General features: G+C 38.5%; 1 protein-coding gene across 3 annotated transcripts in view; it reads left to right on the forward strand.

The window, feature by feature from the left end:
- The window catches only part of SHPRH (SNF2 histone linker PHD RING helicase), a 95,009-nt gene extending 68,436 nt beyond the window's left edge, over window positions 1–26,573 (forward strand). For all 3 annotated transcript variants that reach the window (XM_019425039.2, XM_019425041.2, XM_053904403.1), the window contains 7 exons: window positions 878–1,066; window positions 17,022–17,114; window positions 17,935–18,021; window positions 18,774–18,952; window positions 23,249–23,329; window positions 24,538–24,665; window positions 25,645–26,573. In XM_019425039.2, the coding sequence (XP_019280584.1) occupies window positions 878–1,066; window positions 17,022–17,114; window positions 17,935–18,021; window positions 18,774–18,952; window positions 23,249–23,329; window positions 24,538–24,634 (726 nt within the window). In that variant the 3' untranslated portion in view covers window positions 24,635–24,665; window positions 25,645–26,573. The remainder of the gene's footprint in view (window positions 1–877; window positions 1,067–17,021; window positions 17,115–17,934; window positions 18,022–18,773; window positions 18,953–23,248; window positions 23,330–24,537; window positions 24,666–25,644) is intronic.
- The last annotated feature ends 370 nt before the right edge of the window (window positions 26,574–26,943 follow it).

A 26,943-nucleotide genomic window follows, 5' to 3' on the forward strand; every position in this document is an offset into this window, starting at 1 on the left:
TTGAGAAAGTGCAAGTGGGGAGGGGCAGAGAGAGAAAGGGACAGAGGATCTGACGTAGGCTCTGCACTGACAGCAGAGAGCCCCATGTGGGACTTGAACTCACGAGCTGCGAGGTCATGACCTGAGCCAAAGTCGGATGCTCAACCAACTGAGCCACCCAGGTGCCCCGCAGAACCACTTTTAAAATAAATGTGAGATACTAGCCCATCTCATTATCAATATAATGATTACTGTAACATGTGAAGTTGTAAATCCATTTAATGAGTTATATAGAATATACTGATGATGATATTATCTCCAAATTAATGTTGTTCTCAGTCCTTCCATTATATCTGCTGTTACAGTGCTAAAAGAGTAATTTGCAGAGGCGCCTGGGTGGCTCAGATGGTTAAGCGTCCAACTTTGGCTCAGGTCATAATCTCACAGCTCGTGAGTTCAAGCCCCACATGGGGCTCTGTGCTAACAGCTCAGAGCCTAGAGCCTGCTTCCAGTTCTGTGTCTCCCTCTCTCTCTCTCTGCCCCTCTCCCGCGCTGTTTCTCTCAAAAATAAATAAACATTTAAAAAAAATTTTTTAAGAGTAATTTGCATTCTTCCTAAATACTGAAATGAGAACACCAACTTAGAAAATAATGGTTGGCTGGCTGTTAGGCTCACAGTTAGTGTGAGTGGAACTAAAGACTATGGAAGCTTACTCTTGTTGGACTAAAAAATAGTTAATTTTAAAGTACAACTTAGCGTTTATGACTTAAAGAATATTAATGTCATAAAACATTTAGGAAGTGAAATGACTCCCTTCTCCTTTTAATATGTTTATACGTTGGAAGGCATCTTTGATAGCATCTCACTGAGGTGTGTTCCGTGTGTTTTCTTTTCCAGTGGGCAGTACTGACCTGTGGACACTGCTTCTGTAATGAATGCATCTCAATTATTATTGAACAGTACAGCGTAGGGTCTCACAGAAGCTCCATTAAGTGTGCCATCTGCCGCCAGACCACATCTCACAAAGAAATCTCGTACGTCTTCACCTCAGAGAAAGCCAGCCAGGAAGAGGACATCCCTGTGAAGGTACAGTAGGTTAAGAACGTGCAGAAGCATAGTCAGAGCAATGCAATAGGAATCCGTAACTAGCAGTGAGAGCATCAAAATCAGAACAAGGCTGGCACCGTGACCGTGTGGAAACCACTGTTCCTGTCCGTAGGAACACTGCCCAAAAGCCTCAGCTTTACCATCTTTCCTTTCTGTGTGGGAGAAACACAAGAACACTTTTCAAACATGGCTGGCCATCGTCAGGTCCACTGTGGCAAGCAAGTAACATTTTAGAATTTCAGTTCTCTATCATCTTCAATAATATTTCTGTCTACTACAAATATAGCTCTGATTAAATTAGAGATTTACTTAAAGAAAGCTTCTTCCTCATTCTTTCATTTACCCTACATAGCAGGGAAAAGGGGTGAGCCCAACCTAATTGGAAGAAAAAATACAGTGGTTGCTAAAATTAAGACTGTCACAAGAAGGAGATAGTATACTTTTTTTTTTCTTTTTCATGTTTATTTACTTATTGGGGGACAGGAGTGGGCAGAGGGGGAGAGAGAGAATCCCAAGCAGGCTCCTTGCTCAGCGCAGAGCCCCATGCCAGGCTCGATCCCATGACCCTTGATCATGGAAGCCTCTTGGGGGCTCAGTCGTGACTTGAGCCAAAATCAGGAGTCAGATGCTTAACCGACTGAGCCACTCAGGTAACCCAAAAGGGAGATAGTATACTTTCAAATGACATGGATTGGTATTTCATGATATAGCCAAAATTTGGCTTTATTTTCCTAATTTCTCCCATGCTTCATCTAAAATTTTAAGAAAGTGACTAGAATTTGAAATCCAAATAGGATCTGTACTTGGATTTTCTGTCTAAGGGGCATCTATTTGGTAACAAACCTTTACTAGAATTCTTTGTTCTTTGTCTTCCTTAAACATGCTTTTTTTTCTTCCCTAACCAAACTTAGACAAAGAACAAATCAATATATGATTGTAGCAGGGAATATAGGCCTGAAGGAGTAGTTGAGAGTTAAAAATCCTTATTTTTAAGGATTGTATTTTTTGAAGAAAATTAACTACAGGTTGAAACTATCAGGAGTCAGGCAGGTGATAGGATTCCCCCACGTGAAAAAAGTGTGGTTGAATTAAAGAATATGTAATTGCTGTTTATTCCTACTATTATTTGAGTAAAACCTGAAAATGTCAGTCACATTGCTCTCTAGTGTGTTGAGATAAACAGAATCCCGACGTTGAAATGAACTTCCTTTCATTCATTCATTGATTCATTCATTCATACCATACGTGTTTATTGGATGCATTGTGTGTGCCAGGCAGTGTACTGAGCCTCGCTGATACAAAGTACATTTCTGAATAAAACGGACATGAGTGCTGCCCCCGTGGATTTTACGGTTTGGCAATGTTGGGGAAAGAATTTGAGTTGGAGCAGGAAGCACAGACAGTACACAGATAATTAATATATTAGAATCATGATCAGCCCTACAAAAGAAAATCAAACCTGGCTCCTCTGAGGGAATGACAGTTAAATAGATGTCCAAAGAATGAATGAATGAACCCAGCTGGGGTGAGGAGAGAAGTGAATTAGTGGGGAGGAGGCTGCAGCCAGAAAGAAACCAGCAAAAAACAATACATAGAACGTCTATACACAGAATTCTATACATAGAATACATAGAATGTCTGAGACAAGAAAGAACTCGGTGGAACTCACTGGCTGCAGTGTAGAAGGCACAAGGGAATGAAATGCGTCTGGAAACCAAAAAGGGGCCAGAGGCTGAGGGGCCATCTGAAGATTTGAGAATTTTCTTTTCATATGAACAGAAAGGCATTACATGTTATAAGCAGAGAACTATCATGATTAGATTTGAATCTTTAAAAGATCCCTTTCCTTGTAGTGTGGAAATTAGATTAGCAGGAATAGAGAAGAATGAAAAAACTTTGGAGAGACCGGTTCAGGAGGCTGCGGCAGTAGCCATGGTGGCTTTGACTAGGTTTCTGGTCGTGGAGACAGAAGGAAGCAGATCTAGTCATGAGATATTTAAAGTAAGGTGAATGGTAAGGTAGAATGCTGGAGGAGTTGATGAGGCAGACTTTGTAGGTGACCCCCTGGTTTCTGAAGTGAAAAATCAGGTGGATAATAAGTAGTACAGATGCCAGTAGATGGTATTTGGAAGAAGGTATATTTAAACATGCTGTGTTTGAAATGCCTAAGATACTCAAGTACAGCTGTGCATCGCAGCCACTGGCATAAGTGATGTTGGAGGCTGTGGAAGTGGATGAGATTACCCGAGAAGAGACACAGAAGTTAGCTTCAGACCAGGTCCCGTAGGACTCCAGGGCTGTTTGAAAGTTGAGTAAAAGGGGAGGAGCAGAAAAGGAGACCAGGAAGGAAGAGCTGGGGCCATGGGCAGCTGAGGAGCGAATGCTGTCCACAGGGGCCACAGGAGGACTGCTTCAGTGAGGAGGCAGCTATCAGCTGTATCTGTGATGTTGAAGGGGGCTCAGCCACTGGGGACCATTTTGGCTAATGAAGGTCATTGACAACCTCAGAAGGAGCTCTTTCCCTGGAAACGTAGAGGCAGAAAACAGTTTAGGAGGGAATGAGGAGTGAACAAAAAATGAGTAATAGAGAAAATGCCCAGATATTTTATAATAAATTTAGCTATGAGGTAGAAAAGAGAGAATTATAACCAGCAGGAGATACAAAGTGCAGAAAGGGGGATTGTTTTGTTTTAGAGTTTTTTGGGTTTTTTTTAAGATAGATGTTCTGCAGTATGTTTAATCTCTGGCAAAGAAGGATAGTTTGAAGATATAAGAGAGAGAAGGGATAATCTGCAGTGTAAGTTTCTTGAAAAGACAGTGTTGACATAAAGAGAAAGTGGAAATCCCACTGAAATCAAATAACAGAGAGGTTGGGCTACTGAGCAAATAAGCTGTAAGGGCACTTGTCAGAGGATGGGATATTTTAGTCATTTCAGAAAGGACAGGTATTCAGTACTCCAGATGTGGCTGCAGAAGTAGGTGACCCAAGTGAGGTGGAGGAGAAAAGGTGCTAGAAATGAAGAGGTAACTCGAATGTTGAAGGGGTTATCCACATGGACAGTGTACCCTATCTAGAGCTGAGGTATAGAGTTAACGATTTTGAGATAGGCCGCTGAATCCTTTCGTGAATGAGAGATCGTGTTCAGTAAATGATGGCAGCAAAGGGTAGAATTAGGGGATAACTGGGCTTCATGAGGCCCAAAAGAATGGAAATTTTTACAAAAATGAGAGAGAATGATCTGAAACCTGCATCAGGGACCAGAGGATACCAGAGCTCGTAGTGTAAGGAATATTAGAGTGGCTGTCTCCATCGAGAGGCCTGCTGAGCTAATGGTGTGCTCCAAGGACAGCCATGTTCTAGTTAAAGCAAGGAAGTGGAGACCAGCATTTCCACAAAAGGTTAAAAGTGTAGAAGAGTTTGTTGGCCATAAAGCCCTCATTCCTGGGGAACCACCAGAGTTCGGGAGCAGAAAGAGAAAAGGCAGGGCGGGGAGTGGGAGGGAACTGCAGAGCAGTAGGGGAGTCACAGAATGGGGCAGACTGAGTGATGAGAGGATCATGACTCAAAGGGGTCATGTAGCCCTGATCCTTGTGAATCCCCTGGATAAATGTGTATTTTTAAGCCACATGCCAAAGGGTTACTGAGTGAAGGAAGACTAAGGTGGTCTGTGGTGCAATCTGCTGACCAGCCCTGAGGCATTTGATGGTTAGACCTGATCTTCCTCCCCACCCAAAGAAGTGCTTTCTGGGGCACCTGGGTGGCTCAGTTAAGCGTCCAACTTCAGCTCAGGTCATGATCTCGCGGTTCATGGGTTCGAGCCCCATGTCAGGCTCTGTGCCGACAGCTTGGAGCCTGGAGCCTGCCTCGAATTCTGTGTCTCCCTCTCTCTCTGTTCCTCCCTCTCTCTCTCTGTTCCTCCCCTGCTCGCTCTCTCTCTCTCTCTCAAAAATAAAGATTTAAAAAAAAATTTTTTTTTTTAAAAGTGCTTTCTTCCCACGTTCCCTCTCTCCCTTTCTTCCCAATCCTGCAGTTTCCTTCTCCTTCCCTTAAAAAAGTCTTTCTTAGCCCTTGTTTCTCTTCTAATCCTTTCTTTGGCCTTAGACATCCCAAGGCCACAGATGGCATTCGTGGCTAAGAAGGGCTGCTGACCCTTATTGGATAAAAGCGTTCATCACAGTATAAGGAATGAGTGTGAGAAAGAAGTGCTGTGTCAGGCTTCCTGCCGTGAAGTTTAGGAAGTGATTGCTCTAGCTACCAGTAAACAGCACGGCCTCTGTGAAACTGAGTCATTGAGCCCATCAAACCCAAACACCTGTTCGTTTTATGGCATCTTTCCTAGATACACAGGAGAGAGATCAAGGCAGTTAGATTTGCTGTCCTGTTGGGACGGGAATATCGGTGTACAAATGCTGTTTATTATGCTCTGACTTCTTCCTGTCTTACCTCGGTACTGATGAACACACGAATTAATTGGAGCATCTCATAAAAAGTTGTCAGATTACAGAATTTACTAAAGTTAACTTTTCTTTTGTCACAGATGCATCAATACTTGTATTCCCTTTTTATTAAGCACAGTGACTGAATGAATATTGGACCTGATAGGCTTGCAGGTTTTGCTTCTTGCCACATTTACTTTTGCTTCTCACCGCCTTTTCTGTCACCATTTCTGTCTGCCACTTCTGCCTTCTGCTGCCCACCCCTTTTCTGACTGTTGTCACATTTCTGCCCTACTGTCTGCCACCTTCTCTTTGAAGCATCTGCCTATTGTTTTTTCAGACTCCCTGCATCTGAAACTATCCTACTGAATAGTCACATCATCAGTTGTGAAGTTGAGGGAGTATTCATATATAAAATAAAGATGACTCTATGTAAATAATTAGGGCATTATTTTGAAATTTTGTTAAGTATTACATCAAACTATTGCTAAACCTAGGGATTTTTTATTTTATTGTGGATTATCAAATCTCTGGCCTTTATTACACAAGACTGAGAAATAAATTTTTTATTTCATTGAAGTTTTTGTATTACCTGAAATGTTTACTTCACTCTTAAGTATTCATGTCAAGACTCTCAGAGCAGACAGTATATATCATACATAGTGCTTAATCATGTAGCTGGTCTTAGATAAGAGATATTTGACAAACAAAAATAGTATTAAATAACATGACCTGTTTTCTACTGGTATTTCACAATATGAGGAATCCTTTTGATGGACCATAGAAACAAACTGAATCGGTGTTCCCTTTAATGGATGCACTTAAGTTAAAGACTGTATCTACCCTAACGGCTTTGTGACAGTATTCCTAAATGACCCTTGGAACCTACTGGGCATTTCACAAAGTAAACAAAATTCCCCTTGCAAGTTCTGACAACTGCCAGGCATTTTGGATGGTGAAGTAGGCTTCCTGGCAGAACATATGCCCCACGTGGCATGTTCCCTGTGTTCTAAGTTTGGAGAGGTTTCATACAAAGCATTTTTGTCAGTGGAAACCCTGTCCCTATGATGGGCAAGGTTTTTATGTCATGCGAAGTTTCTACCCAGGAGAAAATACACTACATGGGTATTAGCCACAGCAAAACGGCAGCCTTCCCACCATCCTGCACAGGTGCACAACCATTTCAGCTTCTCAAACATTTGAGTGTCTAATAATTGGCCTCCTTCTTAAAAAAAAAAAAAAAAAAAGACATATTTATCCTGCCCCATTCCCATTTAAATTTTAACTCATTAGATCTGGAATCTGGTCCAGAAATCTGCATCTTTAACAAGTAAATTTATTGATAATAGAGATGTCTTTACACAGCCTCTTTGTAGAGAAAACAAAAATAACTATATTTCTACATTCAGACTCCCAGAGTATTTTAGCGATATCATGTGTGAAACTGTATGTGTAGAATTCTGTTGTTTGTTTTCTTCTCTCTTCTTTTTTTCTTTTTTGAGAGGGAGAGAGAGCCTGCGTGAGCAGGGAAGGAGCAGATGGAGACAGAGAGAATCTTAAGCAGGCTCCATACCCAACACAGCCTGACACCTGACACGGGGCTTGATCCCATGACTGTAAGATCATGACCTGAGCCGAAATCAAGTATCAGACACTTAACCAGCTGACTGAGCCACGCAGGCACCCCTCTTTTCTTTTCTTTTTTTTTTTTTTTTTTGAGTTTTTGTTCAGTTGATTCAAGGATGAGTTGTAAAGTCTATCTTACATTTTCTTAATATAATTAAACATCTGGATGGGAAAAAACTGATTCCAGAATTCTGGCTGATCCTAAAATAATTTGGTGAATATAATCCGCAAGCAATTATATTTCAATATACTTACCTAAATACTTTTACATAAGATTCTTTTATATGAACACTAACTGATAATTTTAGAGGGCATTCATTTATTTTTGTTAGAAAATGTCATGAGTAAGTATAATTATGGTCACAAAAAGCAATTTATATTCACTGGCCAAGTTAGCATTTGTAATTCTGAACTGTTAGTGAGTCTTGTGTTAAAGTTAGCAATAGCTTACAAACATCAAGCACATAATAGAGACTTCTAAGATACAAATTATAAATTATCTTTATGAGATTACTGTTCTGAAAAACTTAACACTTTGTGGGGTATACACTTCATTAAAATGTGGAAAGGACACTGTTCATGAGGTAAGGACTTTTGGTTTATTCACTACTGTATCCCCAGCATCTAGAACAATGCCTGGTATGTTAACAGGTACTGAGTATGTAGGTGGATAGTGGGATGGATAGACTGATGGATGGACAGACAGATGGACATAAATAGTTGAATAGTATTTACATATAATATCCCTAAAAGCCTTTGGATATAACAAAATTCGTAACTTTTTTAAAAAAATGGGTTTTTTTGAGAGAGTGAGTGAGCAAGCATGAGCAGGGGAAGGGCAGAAAGAGAGGAGGACAGAGGAGGATCTGAAGCGGGCTCTGTGCTGACTACAGAGAGCCCAATGCGGGGCTCAAACTCATGTACTGTGAGATCATGACCTGAGCCAAAGTCGGATGCTTAACCGACTAAGCCACCCAGGAGCACCCAAATTTTTAACTTTTTTGCAGTTGCTAACCTATGTCTTTGAAATCCTTATGCAAAGTACTTAAAGGGACAGAATGATATTTTGGTGGCCTAGGGCACTTGTAAGCTTTCCCACAGCATAGGTGGTGTTTCCATTGAACTTTATTGTAATATGTGAATGCTTGAAGAACCCAACATTTGCCCCAGACATGTGCTTGAGAAACACTCCTACTTCATGAGACCAATCAGACCAAGCTGTATAACTGCACTAAATTATATCTGCCACTACCAGCATGGGTTTTTAGCATGGTGAACAGGTGCAGACAGAAATAAAACAATGTTAACTGATCTTACTCAGCAGAAACTACTATGGACAGCACAGGTGCATTCAAAGAATTAGTTCTCTTTTAAAAAGAAACGTCCAGAATAAAAGTACTCAATGTCAGGCAATACCAAGACAGAAATGACTTTCTTTGTACGGAATATTCAGGTTATTTGCAAGTTACAAGCCCACCATGGAAACCTAAAGAAAAAAAAATGTATTATTTGTCACCATAACCATGTTGTAATCCTAGTTGGTCATATTACTGATTAGAGAACATAGTTCTTTTTCGTGGGTGGTGGGGGTTGGCTAAGTAGTGTAAATCTGTCTTCTTTAAAGTGGTGTTTTTCAGTCAGATGAAATCTTCAAAAAATCTCTAATCTTAAGATTGACTCTTGCATGTAGAATGTTTCAAAGATTGCAAAAATCAATCCATCTAATAACTGAGAGATGAAAATAAAATCTGTGCTCCGTTTAGACGTGATTGTCTCACCTCTCCCAAAGCCGAAACCCCTCATCTGTGGCAGACAGCACAGGCTGGGCATCCATTTGGCCCTCGGGCAGGAAGAGGCCTGCAGGTGCAGTAGCACGCCGCACTAGAGTAATCACATTCAGAGGGCCCGTTCGCTTGGATAAGCACAGTGCTGATCGTACTGTGGGGCGAACTAGTTAAAAAGGTCCCAGAATTACAGCTCTTCATCCAGCCCCCTAAATCTCTTGTCCGTCTGTAAGATAAGGGTAGGAAAGAAAGAAAAATCTATTCAGAATCAAGTGGAATGGCACACGGTGAAAAGCAATGCTGTCCTCCCTTCTCCCCTCTTTGTCTTACCACAGCGATCAGTTCCTGTTGTTCGTTGTAAAGGTCACCTATATGACTTCTGGTAACACACATAGATTTTCTTACTTAGAATACTAGCCGGAGACCGTAGACAGTATATGCTCTCTCCTCACTTTACAGTATGCGGAAATTAGCGCATCTCTTCCTCTTTCAATGTTTCTTCTCTGTTCCACATCCTAATTTCTGTTACAGTATCATAAACCTTTTATTACCTAATTGTAGATATGTCTTCCATATCAAAGAAAGTCAGTAAATAGTGAACAATATTTTCACTGTGGAACCAGGTAGAGTGATTGAAGACATGTGGAAAGGAATATAATTCTAATCCTGTAGATTTAAAATTTGCTTTTCAAAGAAAAACCTTCCAAGCACCCCAGTCTAATGAAACTTCGAACTTTTTTCTAGAAATCTTCCTTAATTTCTGTGTCAACTTCATCTGGCACCAATATCCATGTAATCATTGTAATATTCTTTTTTTCACTGTGCTATACTGCTTCAAGAAATTTTAGCAGGATGAGTGTGTAAATGGCAAATTTCAAAAAATGACTTCAATTTTACTTCACTATAAAGTGATAAGTGACTGACAGCACCCTTTGATGTAAGACATGATTGCAAATGTTTCACATAAACCAGTGTGTATGTATTTCACATATATGGAATACATATAATACATGTAAAATCTCTAAAGATATGCCCTGTGTGTTGACATAAAGTAGTCTCTAAACATGAATATTCTCTCTAATGTTTGATGAGAAATAAGACTGAGTGCATTCATCATCTCCACTGTTCGACTTTTTTCTGATGTTCTTCAGGACCCAGCAGCCACTTTAGCCCTTAATTCTACTAATGGAGCAAACCATGACCATGAGAATCCATAGATATTGCAGAGAAAAGTGGGAGATGAATGTGGAGAGATTACATAAATAGAATATAGAGGGGCTCAAGGGAGAAAGGCAAGACTGATGACAAAGGAATATAATACAAAGCAATAATAACTCTCCAGTCATAGAACACTAGTTTTATTTATATTAAATCAAGTGCAAGTAGCACGTTGCTGCTGTACTAGGGAGATCTCCTGTCTGTTCTCCTTCCTTTCCTACCTTCCCTAAATAAGGATTCTCAGCAACAGGAAATGGATGTGAAGGGAATAGACTAAAGCCAACCACTGCATATGTTCTACACCATACTCAAGAATTTTACCTGTTCCCGCCCCTTTCCCCAGTAATAAGACTTCAGACAATGAAAAGCAGTATTTCACTCTAAGAATGACTTGGTGAGATATTTAATCACATTCTTGAGGGGAAGGGTTGATCAAAGTCTAAGTCAGATACTCCTTGGTTACTTTATTATTAGAATTCTTTCAGGGCACCTGGGTGGCTCAGTCGATTAAGTGTCCAAGTTCAGCTCAGGTCATGATCTCACAGTTCGCAAGTTCAAGCCACGCCTCAGGCTTTGCTGATACCTCGGAGCCGGATTCTGTGTCTCCCTGTCTCCCTGCCCCTCTCCTCACACTATCTCTCAAAAATCAACATCAAAAAGAAAAAAAAAAAAAAAGAATTCTTTCAATCTAGTGAATATATGATAAAGAAACAAAAGTGAGTTTTCCATCCTTTTAACACATGTAACAAATTTTAATTCAAACTTTAGGTTCTCAGAATTTTAAAACAGGAACCTAAGACTATAGGGCTTCCTTACTCCATTGAAATTTAACTCTGTGATGAAAATAAGCTAGTTGCACCTACTTAGAGTAGATAAGAGGTACATGACATTTCTGATCTTTAGTTATGCTACTAGACAACTTCTAAGCCAGACTTCATAAGAAATAGTCTTTGTTGGCCTTTGGTGCAAATGGGTATCTGCTATGTTTTCATTGCCTTGACATCCTACCCAAAGTCTAGAACTTTTAACTTTGCAGTTTATTTTCCAGAAAGTGAAAGTCCTCCTGTATATGTAGTTTAGAGACCTTATTTGATTTTGTTGATTAAATTACAAGCAAGGGAACAAAGATTTTCATAAAGAACATTTTGTGATTCTTTTGCTGTAAAGAAGAAAAATCCCATCCTTTTTCTTCATTAACTGTTATAATACTCTTGGCTGCTTATCTCATGAGTGGAACACCAGGAAAGGTACTGACTTGATCTGACTGGTGGTACTTTGTATGTCTCCCATCCTGGCTCTCCAGTTGATCTTAGAACTAGTGCCTTAGGGAGAGCAACCACGAAGATAAGGTCAAGGGAAGGCAGGGGACAGACGATGTATCTTTACTCCAAAGCTGGGCCTTCATCACTGATGTTTCAGAAACTTGATCAAAGCCAAGCATTGATCACAAAGTCAGGTTTGGTGGATATGTATCTGGAAAAACCGAAGAGACTATCAAGAAAGAATGGTAATGAGAAAAGGGACAAAAATTTCCAAAGAGGACAAAGGTGCTTATAATGTAACTTTATCAACCTAATATATTAAGTGATCTAGTAGTCTTGCAGGATTTCTCTCTCCATGTACCCTCCTCAAGAATACATATTCCAACCTATCTTTGCATCTGTATATTTACTGATATAGCTAAAAAATAATAAAATAAAAATAAAAAATAAGCCAAGTTAGATTGAGGCTGCCATTTTACCTGGCTTGAGAATATTCATACTTTGTTAACACCTTGTGTAAGGATAGATTGGTGTCCACATCGCCTCATCCTTATCTCTTTTGTGCCTCTTCTGTGATCCCCTCCAGGCTTGCCTGTCATATAACCCATCCCCTTCTTTTTGTTTTTACCTTTTTTAACAGATTTATTTTCTGTAGCTGTGGCAACATTGAATAGTCTTCTCAGAAACTGACAGATTTGAGCCAAAGTTCATTTATGCATTTGAGACAGAAACATTAAAAAGAGTAGTAGAGGGTCGACTGGGTGGCTCAGTCGGGTAAGCATCCGACTTTGTCTCAGGTCATGATCCAGTCATGGGTTTGAGCTCTGCATCAGTCTCTGTGCTGATAGCTCAGAGCCTGGAGCCTGCTTCGGATTCTGTCTCCCTCTCTCTCTGCCCCTTCCCCACTCATTCTCTGTCTGTCCCTCTCTCTCAAAAATAATCATTTTAAATAAATAAACAAACAAATAAATAAGTAGTAGAATATGTGTAGTACTCATTAAGACAGTATAATAAAACATTCACTTAAATTGCACCCAGGCCAAACCAGCAGTATAAACCATCTTTTTTGTTTTCCTCTGTATTCTGTAACTTGCATTAGACTGTATATTTGGGAGAGTAACAGAGTGTATCTTTTGATCTTTGTATATCCAGTGCCTAATATAGTTCTTGGAATTTTTGTTGAATAAATAAATGAATGATTTGAATAATCAATATGAACTGACTTTAAATGTTGGAGGGACTTGAGTTACGAGGAAAATGCAGAAGAAAGTCTGCCCTGTCTCTTTGTTCACTTCCATTGACTTTGCTCTAAGAACAACCATGGTCTTTTCAGTATTATTTTGGGACTCTTGCTTTTTCATTTGGAAGTAAAAAGCACAAGCAGGAAAGAGAAGAAAAGTTCACGAATCAGGGCATAATGTAGTGGGAATCTGAGATTCTAAAGATTGAAAATAAAAGCCTACTGGGGTTGCCAACTTTATTAACCTCTCCTGTAGCTCCTGATAGTTCAGTTAAAAAAAAAAAAAAATTTTTTTTTTAGTGTTTATCAACCTATATAATGAAATGGTACCACCCTCCAGTTGCAGGCTTCTTTTTTAAGACCAGTTCCAGTGATTTCATTACCTAGTATCTAATACAGAATCCACCTAGAGCCTGCTTTGTGCTAGATCAAATCCCCCCTGTCTTTCTTGACTGCTCTTGTCTGAGTCTCTAGCTAGTATAGGTGGGAAAGCCAGAGATTAATCGCAAGATTTGATTTGCCTATTGTTGATCATTCTGAACCAATAAAAACTACGTTGGGAGTTTTAAATTGTATTCTAACCCCCTTTTAATTTTATTTACTCATTTTTTTACTCAGCATATTTGGTATTGAGAAGCCTATATGTAAATTTTTTTTTTTTTTTTTTTTTTTTTTGCGTTAAATAAGCTGACTGAGTGTATACTGTTTACAAAGGATGATGCCAGGCTCTAGGTGATATAAAAGTAAATGCCATTTGGTCCTTGTCTTCAAACAGTATATTGACTGATACTGACAAGTGTTCTATACCCTGAGATATGATATAATATCATATGAAGTCGTATTATATAGAACCATGACAATGGCACCTGGCTGGTAAGCATGTGACTCATAATCTCAGGGTCATTAGTTCAAGCCCCACATTGTGCATGGAGCCTACTTAAAATAAAAAATAAAAAAAGAACCATGACAGGGCAATTAATTGAGGAAAAAGCTGCTCTTCTCCAAATAAAATCTCTCATCTTTCCCTTATGAAAGACTAAGTAAATGTCAAGCATAGAAGAATCTAATAAAAGAATAAATCAAAGAACACCTCGTTTTTAAATCCAGTGGTCATTCATCAAACATTTGTGAGTTACTGTAACTAATGTGTATTAATATAGCACTTTTGTTGACATTAGTGCATTTAACACAACTGTGAACTACATACAGAGAGGTTGGAAAACATTTACAACATAAATTTAGCATGTACAATATATGAGAGGTCGTACAAATCAGTAAGAAATGAAAACTTAGTTTTTTTTTTAATTGGCAAAGGATATGAGTACAGTTCACAGAAGAGGAGTTCTAAATAGCCAATTAATGATATTCAAATTCACCCTTGGGAAATGTAGACTAAATAAAAATTTGACCCCTCATCTCACCTATCAGACTGGCAAAAAATTAAATTTTAACAAGCATGCAAAGAAGGAAGTATTTTTAACTGTTGGTTGTTAAAACTTCCAGCATTTTTAGAGGTCAATTTGATATACCAAAATCTACCGAAATCCAAGTATCTAATTAAAGTTCTTTGAGCCTCTGACCAACAATTAATTCTGCTTTGAAATGCCTATCCAACAAAGTACTCGCACATGTACCCAAAGCTGTAAGCACAAGGATCATTAAAGTACTGTTTATAATAGCCAGAAAGAATGCATTAAATGTGAAGCCTAATGTGTACTGAACAAGAACCCTAAATGTATACTGATAAGCAAATGTTTAATAAATTGTTGTACCCTAAATATTGTGCAGCCATTGAGGTCAGGTAAATATAAAGGTCCTACGTGAATAGATTGCTAAGATACAATGTTAAGTGAAAATGCCATTTTATAAGACATATATACAAATATTTTGGAGTATGTATGCATTTTTATGTAGGCTTCTAAAATGCCTAAGTCTAAATTATCTAAAATGTGCCTGTGATAAATCTAGTAGGTAAGGTAGAAACCAGATCCTTATCTAACTTCTATTCAGTTTTTCTCCTACAGTTTATTGCGTTTCTCTGTTAACTTTTTAGCTCAGTAATCCTTCATTGTTCATAGTATTTTCTTTTCATTTAGCAACAAATTAGGAATTGTTATTGAAATAAACTCAACATATCCTCTCGTGACTTGAGGCAACATTTTCAGTGACCATTTATGATCAATGTCTTCAAGTAGTCTAAAACATGAATCTTTCATCTTGACAGAAATTACCTTAACATATTGGCCTCACATAAGGATTTTGCATTTATTGGATTTGGGTTTTTTTCATTATGCAGGACCTGCATGCTCAAACCAAAACCTGCCAATATATGTGGGCCACCCACTTCTTCCTCTATTGTTCTCATTCTCAGTAGCCACTTTCTATCCATCTGGAAGGAAAGGGTATTAAGGTAGTCTCACTTCCCATGTAGCTTTTTGCCAAGCAGAGTTTTGGATTTCTTAGACTTCCTTATTATTCTTCTTTAATAGTGGAAGTAACTGGACTAGGACCAAATGGTTCCAAGCTGTGACGTTTGCAAGGGCTCATTGAGAGCTACCACCGAACTGGCCAAACTTTGATCAAAGCGAATGTTCTGGTCTTTTCCTTCAGAGAGTTAGCACTCCGGTTTAGAATGTTGCTTATAGAAAATTATTATGTTTTCTTTTGAACTTTTCATAAAAAGCAGCTTAATAGATGGAAGGTTTCATAGTTATCATGATATTTCACTTGAAAATATTTTTGAACACGAGACCTTGCCAGGATATGGATTTTTCTGTCTAAGCTCGTTAAACACTCACTTTATGCTGATTTCCTGTTTTCTCATATTTGAGATAATTTTGCTCTTGTTTAAGACAGTTTTTAGACTGAAACAGATCCCTTCTATTTTTTAACCCTTCGAGTATAATTGACAATCTGCAAACTTTTAAGTATAATTGAAAATCTGCATATGTAGACTTGGGATTTTAATACTAGAATTTTAAAACTTCTCTAATTCTGTCTTGCTGACTTAAAAATGCTATGCCTTTCTTTCTTGATCTGTTCATATATTTTACCTTTGAGTGTCTCTGTGTAAAAGCGGTGAGTGGAGTCGGTTTACTCTTTTTGGTTAGCTCTGCGCCCTTATGGGATTATCTGTGTCATTATAGTGCTCATATGTAATGTCTTAGAAAGATAATAAGGTATTGAGTGCTCTTTGCCAGGTTTGAGTTCAATGTTATACATGTATTTTCTCATGTAACCATCACAGCAATCTTTGGAAATAGGTAAAATTATTCCTGCTTGACAGATGATGAAACTATGGCTCAGAAAGGGTAGTCTGTATAACTAGCGAGATGCAGAACTGGCTGTTGAATTTAGATTTACCACGTTCAGAATCCCGTGCCCTTAATTTCTTCATGTCATGCCATCTCCCAGAGCATTCCAGGAGGAAGTTTCTCTATGAAGGCCATAAAAACACTGGCTCATTTCCTCATTTTGTTATTTCCCCATTTTTATTTTTGCATTTTTATACTTTTATGATGGAAATGGTTCCAGAAGATGCAAAAACCACTTGTTGAGTGTTTATCTAGCTTTGTGGAAATCTGCTGTCCAGGTGGCTGTCATTTGTACCTCTGTCCCTGTCCTTTGTAATTCCCTTGCAAGAAAGGATTCTTCGCAGTTTGCTTGCATTGGAATTTGATTCATTGTATTCTTAACATTTCTAATGCTGTAATATCTGTATAAATATGTATATTTACATAAAGTATATATTTAAATATGTATATTTATATATATATATACCTTATATCCATGTAAATATAGAGTGTTTTCTATATCAATTCTGCTTATCTAAAATAACAAAATCTTGCAACTACAAAACCTAACGACTTTAACCTAAGAATCTTCTCTTTAGGATCGTATCACTTATAACTTCCTGGTGTGTTTCATATTCGAATTTTCCCTGGGTGTAAATTCTATAACTTCTACAATTTGAGGCTAAAGAAAACTTCCAGCAAATATAGAATAAAGAAGAGTAGACACATATGTACCTGATAGTTTGTTTTGATGCACCTGTAGTTTTGGTAATAAAAGTGTCTTATAGGGGCGCCTGGGTGGCGCAGTCGGTTAAGCGTCCGACTTCAGCCAGGTCACGATCTCGCGCTCCGTGAGTTCGAGCCCCGCGTCAGGCTCTGGGCTGATGGCTCGGAGCCTGGAGCCTGTTTCCGATTCTGTGTCTCCCTCTCTCTCTGCCCCTCCCCCGTTCATGCTCTGTCTCTCTCTGTCCCAAAAATAAATTAAAAAAAAAAAAGTGTCTTATATTGGTTTTCCTTTCCATTATAAACTAGACTTAATTTGGCAGTGACGTGTTTTCTTCTTTGTGTTCAAAGGGCAGCCATTCTACCAAAGTGGAAGCTGTGGTCAGAACTCTGATGAGAATCCAGCTCAGAGACCCGGGCGCTAAAGCACTGGTCTTCTCAACGGTACAGTCAACCATGTTCTTCCTTGGTCTTGGCTCACACTGGCTTTCTGGCTCTAATCAGCTTATATCTGAGAGTTCATGTTTAGTGTTTACCCTCATATAGTAGAGATTTAGAATTACTGTTAGATTTTCCATGTTCATGTTTTATTTTCCCATGTCCATAGGATAGAATTATTTTTAGAAGAATTTGGTGATGCTTCACAAGGCAATTTCTACAGCTACACGTCCTGTTTGTGGCTTATGGGGATATTCTGGTATTAATATGTTAAAAATGAGAACCTATAACCTTGAAAGTCTCATTTCACAAATGAAATTGGTTGTTTAAGAAAAAATCTGCTGAATAAAATATTGAGTAAAGGGGCGTTCACTTTTGAATGTCCCCTCTCTGTAAAAAGAGCATTCATACTATTCTTCCTTTCTGTTCTTATATTCTAATAATTAAATTTTTGCCTGCTGCTCATTAAAAAAAATATATCATGAGTAAAAATTCTAGTTTTCATTTCTAAAAGGTAAGCAACTACATCCGTTAAGCACTCCATTATTTATTTGATATTATTTCTCTTTATCTTAACTTCATTTCCCAAAGACAGTCATGTTTTTTACCCTGTCTTTAACCAGCATTTGATCTCAAACAAACAAACAAACAACCAAAAACGCTACCATTTTGATAGAACTAAATACTATTGATTGTACTACATTTGAAGATTTTTTTTTCTGAATTCTGAGGTACAAAAGTTATTTTCATTTAGTCCCTTTTCAACTCCTTTTTATGTGAAAGCAATGTGTAAATATTTGTTTTCTTATTGTTTTATGCGTTCTAGTGGCAAGACGTATTAGATATTATTTCAAAAGCCCTCACTGACAACAACATGGAATTTGCTCAGATCAGCCGTGTTAAGACATTTCAGGTATGTCAGGAAGATTTTACTTGCGTTTGGGGAGGTGGGGATTTAGTTGCAAATTTAAACTGCTGCGAACTAGGTTACTTCCATTTATTGTCTTCTGTAAGGGTTTGAGTTATTGATTATAAAATTAACATTCAAAAGCAAAGTGGAGAAACTAATTAATTTTCTATCTGTTCAGTTATACCTATAGCAAGATCATTTTTTTCTTTTTTAAGATCTTCTGACTTGAGGGTGTTGGCTTTAATAGAGGAGACAGCCTGTGATTCACCTTTTGAATGGACAGGGCCATCGTACCAGGATTAACTTCTCAAGACACTGCATCAGGCAAACTATATGGCCCAAGTACCTTACATGACACTCAGCATGACAGGCACACACCCTGAGAGTCAAAAAACAAAAAGACCAAGTGAAAATGTAGCAGATTTCATACCTCTGACCTCATCCTCACTCTTAACACATTCCTTCTCTCTCTCTTTCCTGGAAGCTCATGTAGTTTAATCTGTATCCATCACATACATGTATCTTTTGCCTCCACCGTATCGCAGTGAACAAGAGGGCTTATGTGATACTTTTCCTCATGAAGTCAAACAACAAGTTTACATTTTCTAAAATTAATAATTTTACATTTACTTGTCTTAATTATGACATTTCACAATGACCTGGATACCACTAGTCTTCTTTAATATGAGCTATAATATACCGCTCTTATTTTTAACTGATGCAGCTAAAATTTAAATGTACCTTTCTTTTTTTAGGAGAACCTCTCAGCATTTAAACATGATCCCCAAATCAATATTTTGCTGCTGCCCCTGCACACAGGTTCTAACGGATTAACTATCATTGAAGCAACTCATGTTCTCTTGGTGGAGCCCATTTTGAACCCTGCCCACGAGCTTCAGGCCATTGGGAGGGTACACCGAATTGGACAGACCAAGTAAGGACTAAAATTAACATCACTTACTTTTGCTTCGAGTTTTTAAGATACAAATCAGTGTTTAAGCTCTTCATTTATGTTCATTAAACCTATTCATTAATTATTTCCTTATGTATTAAATTTTCCAAGTATCATTATATGACCAACAGACGTCTTGCGATTTCCAGCCCTCCCTACTCGAGCAAATCCCAAATTCTCCCAGATTTTTGTCTTCAAACTCTACCCTGATCACTTTACCAAAACAGTTTCTTAAAATATTTAAGACAGCTGCAGAGTTGAAGATATCCGTTGTGACTTTGAGAAGAATTGATTTTTGATTGTCTAAAGTAGCCTGTATTTAAAAGAAGGCAGATCTCATTCATGACCCCTTTTTAAATTCTTCCCCTTAAGGGGGCGCCTGGGTGGCTCAGTCGGTTGGGCGTCCCACTTCGGCTCAGGTCATGATCTCGTGGTCTGTGAGTTCGAGCCCCGCGTCGGTCTCTGTCCTGACAGTTCAGATCCTGGAGCCTGTTTCAGATTCTGTGTCTCCCTCTCTCTCTGACCTTCCCCCGTTCATGCTCTGTCTCTCTCTGTCTCAAAAATGAATAAATGTTAAAAACAAAATTTTTTTTTTTTTTTAATTCTTCCCCTTAGGGAAAGACAGTCCCATAGGTCCACTCTGAGAAATAATTATATTTAGTTTAGACCCAAAGCAAACCTAATAGTGAATACTATGTAATATCTACTACTTTTATTCAAATATTAGAATAGAAAACTATCCTTCATAAGACCTCTTAGATGTATTACCTCCTAGATATTAGATGCCTTGAATATTTAGAAAAAATCCATACTGAGTACTCATTAAATAAATGTTGATTGAGCAGCAACTATATGTCATGCATTATTCTAGATACTGAAGACTCAAACTGAGTAAGACATAACCTACTCCCCCAAGGAAATCACTGTGTAGTACCAGAAACAGAAGATTCGACATACTGCAGTAGAGTGTGCAAAAATACATTAGAAGTACCGTGTAACAAAAGGGGCTGATCGGCTGTGCCTAGAAAGTCACAGAAGGCTTCATTGGGTTGAGTCTTGAAGAAATAATTATTTCAACGTTGGGCTAGAAAAGGCTGATCTCACAACCAAAGAGAGTTGCATGTGCAGGAACACAGAGCAGATAAACGCCATGATATTCCTAGGAACTGGAAGGAGTTTGGGATTGCTGGAGTATAGAGCCTGCGGAGAGGAGTGGCAGGGGATCTGATCTTATGTGCCCTACTCAAAACACTGAAGGGCCTTGTAAGCAATAGCCAAGAGAGCAAATGAGGGCTTTTAACTTTTAGCAGGCAAGAGACATGTTCATCAAATAAACCCTTAGTAAAATATGGCAAGGTAACATAACTGATAAATGCATGCTTATTCTAAGCCCTGTTGAGTATCATTTAAAATGCAGTTATGTCTTATTATGTTGTTTTTTTGGTTTGTTTTTTCTTACACTTTTAAACATTGACTTCTTGTGTTTTCAGTGTTTTCCAAGGCATAGACTAGACGCAGCTCATATGTAAGACCACAGTCTAAAAAGACTGTTCAACACTACTTGACTCATCTTACTATGCTTCCCTAGTAAATAGATTTTTCCACTTTCTGAAGAGATGGTCTTAAAAGTCTTCTGTATCTTCCTGCTCCCCACTGATGGCAGCCTTGCCTCACATGTGCAAAACAGATACCTCAGATTTGAAGCATCTCATCTTTCCATCACCAACCTGAGCAGTCTGCCTGCATCGGTACCCACATACCTCCTTCAGCAAATTGTCATTGAGCACCTTCTGTGTGCCAGGCACTGTTCTAAGTATTTGAGATGCCCTTGTGGAACTTAAATTCTAGTTATAAGACAGCCGGTAGAGAGATGGTAAACAATAAGCAGAAGTAAAACATCTACTAAGTTAGGAGCTGGAAAAGTAAAGCAGGGTAAGGAGGATTAAGGGGGCATTGGCTGGGCAGGATGGCATGCAATATTTTTATGGAGAAGTTAACATCTGAACAAAGAGTTGAAAGAGATGTGAAAGTCATGCAGGTGTCATGGAGAGTAATATTCACGTAGAAAGCACACTCAGTGCAAAGACCCTAAGTCAGAGGTGTGCTGGGTACATTTGAGGAATAGCGAGGAGCCAGGGTTGCTAAAAAGTAGAATAAGCAAAGAGGAGAGAAGTAGGAGATGAAGTCAGAGAGCCGGTAGGGGAGGAGATGGTCTGATTTGAGTGTAAGAGAGAATAGGGTTTTATTTATTTATGAACAAACACTTATCTAACACAGAGGGGTTAAGTCACTTGTCCAAGATCACATAGCTAGCAAAAGTGGTGGCGGGTTTCAAACAGCTGCTCTGCCTCCCCAGTCCGTGCTTGTAAGCACAGCACACAGCTGCCTCTGCATTGCTGGTAGGACTTGCAGCAACGTTTATTTATTAGAGAAACAGAGAGAGACAGAGCATGAGCATGGGAGGGACAGAGAGAGAGGGAGACACAGAATCTGAAGCAGGCTCCAGGCTCTGAGCTGTCAGCACAGAGCCTGACGCGGGCTCGAACTCACAAACCTCGAGATTATGACCTGAGCTGAAGTTGGAAGCTTAACCGACTGAGCCACCCAGGCACCCTGGTAGGACTCGTATTTTGAGCAGTTTTGCTGCAAAGAGCAGAGAAAAGGAAGAGTATGAGATCAAGAGGGGTTTTTTGTTGTTGTTGTTTTTCCTTTCATATGGGAGAAATAAAGGAATGGTTCATTAAAGACAGAAACAACTAGTAAAGCAAGAGAGGAGAGAGTGTAAAACAACGCTCAAGTGCAGCATTGGTCGTAGGTGGGCATTGGGATGTTTCCTCAGTAGCAAAAAGCAGGAAGGCACGGTATGTTCCCTCCCTTCTGTCACAGCCAGAGGAGTATCCCTTTTCTTTCAAAAGCCAGCCTTTCCACCTGTCGTGGGTGCCATCCGTTCTCCTACTCTCTCAAGGGCATTCCTCTTGTAACACATGACCACATAAATATGTCTTAGTATCACCCATCTGTAGAAACACTCCCCTGCATTCCACCTCCATCCACTTCCTTACCCCTCCGCTCTCGGCCTTTCTGGTGGGATTTTGGTCCTCACCGTGCCACCAAAATAAGGTTTCAAAATGCTATTAATGACCTACTTCTTGCCAGTGGTCCCTGAGGGCTCTTTTTTTCTCATCTATGCTTCCTAAATGAGTTCATCCAGTCGTAGAGCTCTAAGTAGCACTTAAGTGCTGATGACTCTCAGACGCATGTCCCCGGTCCAGACATGCCCCTTCAGCTCCCGTCTCAGACCCACACACCCAGTTCTGCCACTTCACACATATCTGGACTCCACCTCCCCTTGGATACCTAGCTTATGGAAAACTCCAGTTTCCCATAGGCTGCGCTCCCACCCACCCCAAGCCCTCCCCATCTTATAGTCTGCCTCTCTCATGTGTAGTTTCTCAGACCAGAGGTCTAGGACTCTTCCAGATTTGTTTCTTTGTCCACACCATCACTGAAGTCTTGCCAGCTCTATCTGCCAGCTCTGTCTTGCCAGATACTCCAAATCTTCTGCTATGTACTGTTGCCACTGACCCAACCAGCGTACAGCCCACCCCTTACCTGGACTCTTACAGAACTCCTTAACTTTTGCTACCTAATAGTTCATCCCCCATGCAGGAGCCAAAGAGATGTCTAAAGTATAAGCGAGTGCAAATGAAATCACGCCTAAAACCCATGGATGGCTTCCCCCCATAACCACAATAAAAATCCAGATTCCTGCCATGTCCCTCCAGACCCTACACGATCTGGTCCCTGCCTACCTCTGCAATCTCACTTCCACTCTCTACCCCGACATTACAGTACCCTTCCGCCACGCCAGCCTTCTTTGTGCCCTTCAGACGTTTTAGGCTTGTTTCAAGCGTGTTTCAAGAGCTTGCATTTACTTATTGTTTCTTCTGTTTGGATGCTCTTCCTGCTTCTCCTTTGCTGAGTGGCCTCCTTCCCATCGGTCATATTTTAACTCATATGTCTCAGCTGCCTTGTGTCATTATCTGTACCATCTGATTTATGTGTTTATTGTGTGTCTCCCCTTGTTCGAATGTCAGTTCATTAAGGCTAGTTTGTTTTATTCACCACTGACCGCCACCCCCCCCCCCCAGCACACTGATGAGTACCTGCCAGGTGGCACTAAGTGACTGATGAATGTAGCATATAATATGTGAAATCATGTTTGTCCTAATTAGTTTTAAGATGTTTTTGAATGTATCATTGTTATGTACCTTCTAGACCTACTATTGTACACAGATTCTTAATTAAGGCAACAATAGAAGAAAGAATGCAAGCCATGCTGAAAACTGCTGAGAAGAGGTAGGTAACGCTTTATCCAAGCCCCTGGGCATTTCCTGTTTACATGATGTCCTGTGAGTGTTTGGGACTTCTTCACTTAGATGACCACCTAGTCAACCAAAAAATATTAAGTGCAAATACTTTTTAAAAGCAAGATGGGACATTTTACCCCGTGTAAAATGTCCCAGTTAATGCTCTGGCATCCTATATTTGATTTAATTTGTTAATAGGGATTGTAATGTATAAAAATATTTAAACGTCCTACTTTTCTTTGCCGTATTGGATTACTTTTTAAGGAAATCTATCTTTATGCCCCACCTGACAGCCTTAGTCTGGTATCTGTGAAAGGAAACTTACAGTGTTTCTTTATACATCACACATCTTAGTTACATACACACAGGAAGATCTGGACTTAAAACTCAGCTGGGAATTGGGAGATTAGTTCCAAAGGCACAACGGAAACAGAGAGACCCGGGTAGCCTTAATTTTAAAAACTTAACTTTAGAATTATAAAACTTTCTAATATTGATTCTATAATTTCCTATAAACTCATTTTGAAAATACAAACCAGTGGCTTACTACATCCTTATGAAATAGGTATGGTTGGAAGATACAAAAGAATAATTGCCCTAGAAGGGATGTCTCTACAGAGGTAGTGTGCATAGCAAAGAAACCATTTGAAACCAGAAGTTTCCTTCCATCTGTGGTTTAATGGGAAGGGAAGATTCTGCCATGAAAGCTGTTTGCATCAGACATGAAGGCTTTTTGTTCATGTTTCCATGTGGAACAGAATTCAGTGATTATAGTTAAGCCACTTAAATGACATACCAGTTAGAAGAGCTGTTGAAATTCTCTTGAAATACACTAACTTTTGATAGTAAGAAGGTAAATTGTAAGGTGAGAGCCTTCGTAGCTGTTGGCATGGGTTTTATTTCTTTGTTTTATTAATCATGGAGAGAAAAGACATTTTATAACAAAGCCTGAAAATACTGTATGGAAGTCTTCCCGAATTTTGACAAGAAGTAATAATGATCCTGTCACCAACCTTCTACTCAGAGTTTCTGGACTTACAAACACTTATCAACAAATACGGTTTTACATTATAAGGATATTATATTCTTATCTCATAATGTCTTAGATTATTACAGGACTAGAGCAAAATATAAGGCAAATATAATCATTTATTCCTTGGTTTCTTTCTGACTCTGCTCACTTGGAAAATCCTGCAGTCACACGAACTCATCGGTGAAGCATCCAGAGGCCTCTGTCTTAACCTTGGCTGATCTGGCAGACCTGTTTACCAAAGAAACTGAAGAACTTGAATGAAGTACACTTGATTCAATCCACAGACTTTAATGTATTTAAATTTTTTCATAGCTTATAGAGCAAAGTTTTAAGTAAAAACTCCAGTAGATGTCAGTAAATACACTGTTCTTCATTGAATGAATTTCTTTCTTTTTTTTAGTTGTACAGTGTCCTAGTAGTTACTGAGTCCTTTCCAATATCTTGTTTCCAAAAGATCTATAAAGATTTTTAATTTTACACTCCTAATAAAACATTTATTTTTTGCCCCAAAGAATATCTGTATCTGATAAGGCAAGGGAATTAAGAGAGGTAACGTGTACTCTTTTTTTTTTTTTTTTTTGATAGGATCAATCTTAAAAAGAGTTGGAGGAAGGGAAAAAAGTAAACTGATCTGGTTTTATATGACCTAGTATATCTGACCCACATAAATCTCAGTTTTGGAAGGGCCTTCGGTATCTTTAGCACATGATTCACCAATATCTTGCTAGTAGTATTTAAAGTACATGGTGAATTATATTACCTCCTAGTTATTTGAGTAGTTTTAGACTGTAACTCCATGCATAGTAACTTTACAGTAATACAACTCCTAACAATAAGTTAATATTAGGCAAGTAATTCCTTTCTCTGTGTGTTGCTACTAACAATTGAAACATTGAACACTTCTTATTTCTATGATGTGTTAGGTAGTGTCAGCGTAAGCAGTGAACTTTAGCATTTTAAGTATATTCATATTTACCGTAAAATGATCTAAACTGCTTTCTCTACTTTTAATTTGTCTTATCGTTAAGTTTTTACTTGTTTTAAGATCGATGTGTCTGTAAATATTGCAAGTTTTATAATTTTAGTTCTTAATCATTATAACATGGAAATTATGGCAGGGTTTTGTGGGGGTTTTTTAGTTTTTTTTGTTTTGTTTTTTATCATTATTACACTGATGTTTTGGGTTCTTTTCCTTTCCCGTGTTCTTGGGAAACTAGACTTTTAACCACTGGTATCTAACTTTGTGATAATTTGTTATTTTATTTCACTAGGACTTCTCTCAAGGACTAGTATTTGATCTTTGGAACAAGAGAATGTCATATTTACATAAGCAAATAATTGCAACTGATAACAACTGAGTGTTTCTTCTTCTGTGAAGAATTAATGGACTTTGAAGTCACTAAAGAAGGAGTAGCTTGTTTTATCCTAGCCATTTGATGTAATACAGAGGTTCTTGTTTTGTTTTCTTTGAGCCTTCAGAGTTTTAAATGACCCTCAGGACTCATTAGCTCCTACTCAGCTGCCCAGAAAACTGTAATAGAAATATCCCTTATATCATATTTGTCCAAGAAGCTTTGGTGCTTAGTTAAGGTGCATTTTCTTATTCTAGGTTTATAGGGTGACATAATTCAACTGAAGAAAACACACACATGTTTTTGGTGCTTATTCCTCAGTTGAAGGAAGATATGCATCAATTCTTTTATATGAAATTAAACAAAACTATTATTTTTGTAGCTCTTTACATATTACAAAGAGCTTTCCTATACATTCACATTCAGCTTTAATTTGCCCAATAATCCTGTGAAGTTGATGTAACTATTATCATTCCTGTTTTGAAGTTGGAGAACCAAGGTTCAGAAATACAGAGAGCCATGCTTGTGACACGTAGCAAGGAAGCAGTGGAACCCAGGTCCCCTACTCCAAATCTCATGGTCTTTCTGTAAATCCTGTGTCATACTGAGATTCAGAAGGCCCATGGTTGTAATTTAATGATGAGCATGTTTCAGTATTTCTGTTTGTTTCCTAGTATTCCTTTTTGAGCTAAAGTTTTAGGGAAAACAATTTGATATGCTTCAATTTTGTAAAAAAAGAAAAAATATATATATATAAATATACCTATCTGTATTAGAAAAAAAAAACCGTTCTTATTTATTTCTGTAAGATATCATTAATTAAATAAATATTTTAGTGGAAATTGAAACTTGGGGATTTATTAATTTCCGAGCCGCAGAACATACACTATGTTTTTTGTTTTGGTCTCTCAACAAAAGATGTCAAAATTGTTTATACTATAGAATTCCATATTTTATAGACATTTATTTCCTCAAAACAGTTGTGGAAATTCTTCCAGACAGTTGTTCAAAAGAAATACATATTTAATCCCCACGTCTTCTTGGCTGCAAGCAAAGGGCTTTTTTGCTTCCATCCTCTTTCATTTTATATTTTCTAAACTATCACTGTGCTCACAATAGTTGTTCTTTAGTGGGTGCTGTACTAATGAACCAGTGAGAAAAAATGAGGTAGTACCAATCCTTAAAGAGCTTAAACGTATTTGGATCTGAGGAAGCATG

This window comes from Panthera pardus, unplaced genomic scaffold (genome assembly GCF_024362965.1).
Source record: "Panthera pardus isolate Hobbes unplaced genomic scaffold, ASM2436296v1 HiC_scaffold_17, whole genome shotgun sequence".
Classification (NCBI taxonomy): Eukaryota; Metazoa; Chordata; class Mammalia; order Carnivora; family Felidae; genus Panthera; species Panthera pardus.